We start from the raw sequence: 6,000 nt of genomic DNA, 5'->3' as shown, positions 1-6,000 counted from the left end.
TTAAATGGTGCATATATATCAATAACAAAGACAATTCAGTCATTACCAAATTTTAGTCTCATCTGACCTGAAAATTCCCATTCTAATACCTGTATTTTGGGTATAATTGCTGTCAAAGTATCATCTTCTGAACACAGACGCTTCAAAAGATTTAAACTGCTATTGTGACTGTCCTGTATACAATAGAAGAAATATATTGTTACTGCAGAGGAAAATGACTTGTTTCATGCTTCTCACATAGTATCTTTATTAAACATTTGGACAGGTAGGCATCCATTTATTTATAAGTAATCTATGGCTTCTTAGTTTGCAAATGGTTGAAAGTTCACAAGAGCAGGCTTTTCTGTGAACTCTCTGTATTTATAAGTTCGGTCACCGCAATAAATCCTGAGCTTATTGCCTGCTTAGCAGCATTTTGCGCTGTACCCCAAAGGCTAAAGCTTGGAGCTCTGCATCTGAATATTTCAAAACCTCTGAACAGCTTGATTGGAGTTTGATTTTCTTCTTAAATAATGAAAGTTGTTCTGGAAAGAACATGGAATCGCAATTACCTGACAGTCAAATCCTTGGTCACTAACATACAAAGCTCCACTACCACTAATAGAGGTTTCATTGGAGCAAAGCTTATTGCAGCATTTTGTAGTTGCTAGAAAAAAAGTGTTCTTTGTGCGTGCTGTAGTTCAGAGCTGTAAGGTCTTTGTGAATGGTTACTCTCAAAGCGCTACAGAAGTTCCCCGGTTCAAGGTGGCTCCTGGCTCCTCGGAAAAAGGAATGTGGGTTTCCAGCCTGGGAGGAGAGAAATAAGTGAAAAAGGAGCATCCTTGGGCTAGGCAGGACAGGTCTGCTTAGTGCAGCTCTGCAGCCTGGACAGTCAGTGCTAAGCTGGTTCAGAAGGAAGCAAGGTGAGTGCTGACCCCAGTAAACACAGTGCACATCCATGAATCCAAGTCATCAATCACAGTAAAAGCTCCTCCAGCCCTATTTGTCAGAGAAAAAGGATTTTCAGATTATAAAACCAGGAGTCACTGTGTGGTCACCTAACCACATAATTTAGGATACAGAACATCCTTGAATTTGATCCAGTGAAAACTTGAGTAAATCTCTTAGATTAAAAAAACCCAACAACATCTATTCTCGATTTAAAAATTGCTAATGGTAGAAAAGCCACAATAACCTCTTGCAAACCATACCAGTAGCTATGTATTTCCTTGATGAAATGTGTAGCCTTTTCATCCTGTGCATTTGTCCAGCTCCAGCCACCAGATCTTTTTATATCTTTACTTGCTGGATGGGAAGAGCATTAGTCCTGAAGTAAATACTTACCATCTATAACCAAAATCCTTAAACTTTTTCTTGGCATGCTTAAACAATTGCACACCTACCACTTTATCCGAAGACACTTTCCAGCCTTTTGGTTGGTCTCAGAGCAATCTTTAAGAGCGCATGAAGCAAACTCTGTGCTTCAGAGCTCAACACACATACAGAGGAAATCAGGCCTCCATGCCAAAAATGCGTATTCCCAGGGGTTACATTAGTTTCTGACCAGTTTTGTTCCTGGAGCTGACACCCAGCTAATGCCCTGGATGTGAACCAGCATATCCAGTTTAATCCCACTGCCCCCTGGTGAAGCATGCTTCCCACAGCACATACAGCCCCTACAACTTGTTGCTCTGCACCTGACTTCACTTTTGCCCACCGGATAAATGACTATTGCTCAATCATACAACATCAAATGGCCAAACTCTTCAAATTTCTGCCTCTAAAGTTCCTTCAATCCTCATTTAAGATAGAGGAATCTGGTAATCTTTGTAGTCATTGTAAGGCTTTAAGTGACAATTTTGTGTTTTTATTATTAATAGTAAAATTTGTACTATATTTTTGCAGAACACTGTCAGAAGCAAGGCCACTCACTGCTGAACTGTTCAACTGCAGAAATATTAGCCAGTGTCATTGTTACTCTGTGTATCTTCATTTCCCTGAAGTCACACATTATTATTCACTTAATGTCTAAGGTATTATATAAAGATTCCATGCTGCATTTTCAGCTCAGAGAGGTCTCTCTCAAATGAAGGAAGGGTAGCAAGTGCAAGTAATCTTCTCTGCTCCTGTAATGCTTTTCAGGTAAGAGCAGCAGTTACTAATTAATCAGCTCCATGAACTAATTAAAATATCTTCTGCATGTACCATTCATATAACATATGTAGGTGAAATGAAAGCCACAGCAAATATAAATAAAAGTTTCACAAGAATTTAGTGACAGGCCATGAAGAGGACCCTGGGAGGAAAAGGGAAACAACTCTCTTATGCCTTGCTTTATGCGTAAAGACAAATTCACTTTCTTTCTGAAAATGGTTGATACTCAGCCTTGGCTCTGCATGTCAACTCCACTTCTTTTCCCTCTTTGAAATGCTGAGCGTCTTTTGATAAGTTTGGTAAGTCTCTATTAATCCATTCCCATCAGAGTGCTAAAAAGACACATATCATGTAGGAAAAAATTGCATAGCTCTCCTTCCACATGGAATTCGGCAAAAGCAACCAGCTGCAAACAAGCAAGGATGCATATTTCCATGATTCATGCTGCAGAACCCACCATAGGCTGTGGGACTGTTGTACAGAATTTGAGCTTTCACAGAAAAAAAAAATGCTACCAGGCGGCCTGATGGTGAGGGAAGTCTTCCCAAACAGGAACTGAACATGAATCAAGTCAGGATGACTCAGATTGTTTTTGTGATTCTGCAGAGAGACAATCTGAGATAATAGCTGGGTTGTGTGAACTATTGCTATAATTTATTACAATAAAAATTCAAAATACAATGACTTACTATTGTGAATTAGGTTTTTATTTTCTCTATATATATCAAAAGCACTGTAATATTTAGATTTCTAGCCCCTCTGTATGAATAAATACATATAAAAATATTTATAAAAGTCCTCCGTATGCTTCATAGCAAACATGCAAATTATCATCTTAACAAACATAGCAACATCCCTTTTGTATGCTCAGTGAAGTGCACTTTGATAAGAAAACAGTAATGTGTAGCAGCAAGATTGAGTTATGATGGGAGGTAGCCAACCTTCGGACATCAAGGAATTTATAATTCTATCATTACATGTTGAAGCTTGAAGCTTATGACAGAACTTTCTGGGTGGTGGGGGAAAAAAGAATGACTGAAAAAATAAGCCTGGGCCATTGTTTAAATATATAAATTAGGTTTGTGCTGCTTTTGATTCAAAGAAAGAAAGAAACCTGGTCTATTTGTGTTTCACAACAGCAAGGGTACTGTAGGCAGCACAAAGGATCAGTAAAAGTAAAGGGTATCTCTGATGTTTGTGTTGTACACGCAGGTTAAGTAAATGGTTTTAATTTAACCAACCAGGTCCCATGACTCAAGGTGAGAAAAATTCTTCTTTAGTGCTGTTCTCCATCCTTTGCCAGAAAGCTGTTCCCAATTGAAACTATATTTATCCATTATTTACCAGTTTAGTCAGCCGAGCACAAGTTGTTCTGAAAATGTTTGTTTAAATCGGCCAGCCAGGCATCAAGAAGAAAAAGGAGAGGAGTGGAAAGAAAAACCAATATGGAAACACGTCTAAAATTCCAGGGAAAACCTTTCTGTTGACTTTATCAGGATATAGCCAAGATCTGCAGTCAACAGAGAATGATGGCTATTAAAATAAGGGAAAGGGACAAGACACTCTAAAGAAAGAAAAGGCAGAGAAAGGAAAATAGAGGGAACTTCCTGCGTTCCCATTAAAAAGGGGGGAAATGGAGATTCAGCTGCAAACAAGCAATGGAAGGGAATGAAAACTGAGAAATTAAATTAAAATATGTATGACAATTGATTTTAATGGGTTAAAAATGTCAGGCATTGGCCTTGTTTGCAAATTTTCCTGAATAGGTGGTCGGGACATAGGCTGGTTTCAGGATGCGTAGGGTATTGAAATAGCTGGAAAATTCTGAGAGATTATTCATGTCTGAAGCCTTGGGAAGATCACATCTGGTAGTAAAAGAAAGATTTACCTTCAGTTTTAACTTGTTTGGAAACAATTGGGGAATTTTTGTTACGAAATTATATTTGGGGTCCTGCCTCTGAGAGAATATTTTGATTTGCAATTTTTACCCTGACAAAACAATTTTAGTAGAGCACGATGAGTGCAGTGAGTATGAATCAGTAATGACCATGAAAGGACCAACACCACATAGTGAGCCTTACAGGATTCAGGAAGGACAGAGTCAAAGTTTAACCACAAAGAAAGCCAACTTGTTAAGAAATGTGTCTGAAATGCAATGACTAGTAAATCCTCCAAAAATCAGTCTTTGCAGGGGGAGTAAATGTGGAAGGCATATTGTCTTCTTAATCCAGAACAGACTGACACATCTTTTGAAGAGCAAACTGAAATTCTTTCTAAACTATGAAATCTTGAAGGGGGACAAGGCATGAATTTACCAGCCAGTAAAAAGGTCCTTCAGCCACTTTCCTCTTGCCCCAGCCAGACCTCCCCATGCTCCTCCCATGCCCATTTTTTAAATAGTAACATTCAAATACGTATCTAGTTAGAGAGATTGGTGGATGACCGACAGATGGGTGGTTAGTAGATACAGACCACTTAGTTTGTTTCTCCCACAGTTTTCTGGTTTGTAGTAGTTTTATTTCCCTTATCACTTCTCCCCAGCTGTCCTTTTTGAGTTGGCTTCCAGTGCAATGAATGGTTTCCATTTTTAATTTACCATACATACATAATTATAACTTTCCCTGTGGACATGGGCAAAGAGCTTGCAGCCTTGACAACAACATTATAAATGATGGAAGCATGTGCTGTCAATGCGCCAGCTAGTAGAAGAACACAGGCCTCCAAAATTTTCAGAGTTTACTACATAAGACGACCTTGTTAGCTCAGTCTTACAAACATGGATCAGGACAGAGAGGAGCCATCACAATAAATATCTGTCATACAATCCAGACCTAATTCTTCATGGCCACCACTTTCCTGCAGCACATTCAGGCACTAGTGCTCTCGTGCATTGCATCATCCTCCTCACTTTTGTGTGTTTGCCTGTGTTGTGGTGTGTCTCTCCCAGGGCCCCGCCACTGCTACCAACACCCTCCTCAGGCTCAGGCCCCTCCAAGTACACAGGCACCATGGTCTGATTCTCCAGGAGAGCACTGTATTGGACTTTCCCCTTCCATGTACATACAAAGGTATTCTTTGCACAAAACCAAAGACTAATTTTGTCAGAAATTCTCCAGGTGTTTGAGGAATGCCATATGGAGAACCCAACTGACAAAAGCAGCTCCTTTTCCTAGATTGGAACCAAATTTGCTAGCATGCTACACCATTACCTCCCAAGCAGCAAAAGACCCATATAGGATTGCATGAAAAGTCATATAAAGGCTTATTACCAAGGGGAAAGAGCAGTTGGTAGCAATGTCCCAAATAGTTACACTTCAAAAGCATCAGCCTGTAGTTCAAAGCTCTAGTAGGTCTCTCGACATGAGCAGATCTTCCCTTCTTCATCAGCAGCTGAGCCAGGTTTTGAGCCAGCAGTGTTTCCAAACAAATTAGTAGTAGTAGAAATAATAGCAGTAATACTGCCCACCCCTTTCCATCACTGGAAGGATTTGGAAAGCAGTCTTCCAGCAGAGCTGTGCCAGTTGCACACAGAGTGGGCAGATGCAGAGAACATCTGTTTCAAAGGATGCGCCAGCAGTGCAGGCACTGAGACATCAAATGCCAGTGTACAAAAAGGCACCACGAAACTTGCTGTAGGATCCTGTGAGGAAGGAACTTTGTTCCTCCTGTGACCAGAGACAGGACTGTTCAGTCTGTGTCACAGAAGCAATGTGTATCCTCCATCCCGCTGTTCCTTGCTGCTCCACGCACACTGCACCACAGTCATGCTCATTCACCTCTACAAATACCAGGTTGCCAGTGACTAATATGAGCTTTTTAAATCTTGATGATGAATGGTTTTACGTTTCCAAAGAGGAATGCTCTGTC

General features: G+C 40.1%; 1 protein-coding gene across 1 annotated transcript in view; it reads right to left on the bottom strand.

Annotated features, from left to right (window-relative positions):
- Positions 1–219: 219 nt before the first annotated feature.
- The window catches only part of RGS7 (regulator of G protein signaling 7), a 242,621-nt gene continuing 236,840 nt past the window's right edge, over positions 220–6,000 (bottom strand). Inside the window, exon 17 of the mRNA XM_048296464.1 lies at positions 220–786. Within this exon, the coding sequence (XP_048152421.1) occupies positions 625–786 (162 nt within the window). The 3' untranslated portion in view covers positions 220–624. The remainder of the gene's footprint in view (positions 787–6,000) is intronic.

Source organism: Corvus hawaiiensis, chromosome 3 (assembly GCF_020740725.1).
Source record: "Corvus hawaiiensis isolate bCorHaw1 chromosome 3, bCorHaw1.pri.cur, whole genome shotgun sequence".
Lineage (NCBI taxonomy): Eukaryota > Metazoa > Chordata > Aves > Passeriformes > Corvidae > Corvus > Corvus hawaiiensis.
The sequence above is the reverse complement of the archived record's forward strand: the minus strand, read 5'-3'. Positions and strand labels throughout refer to the sequence as shown.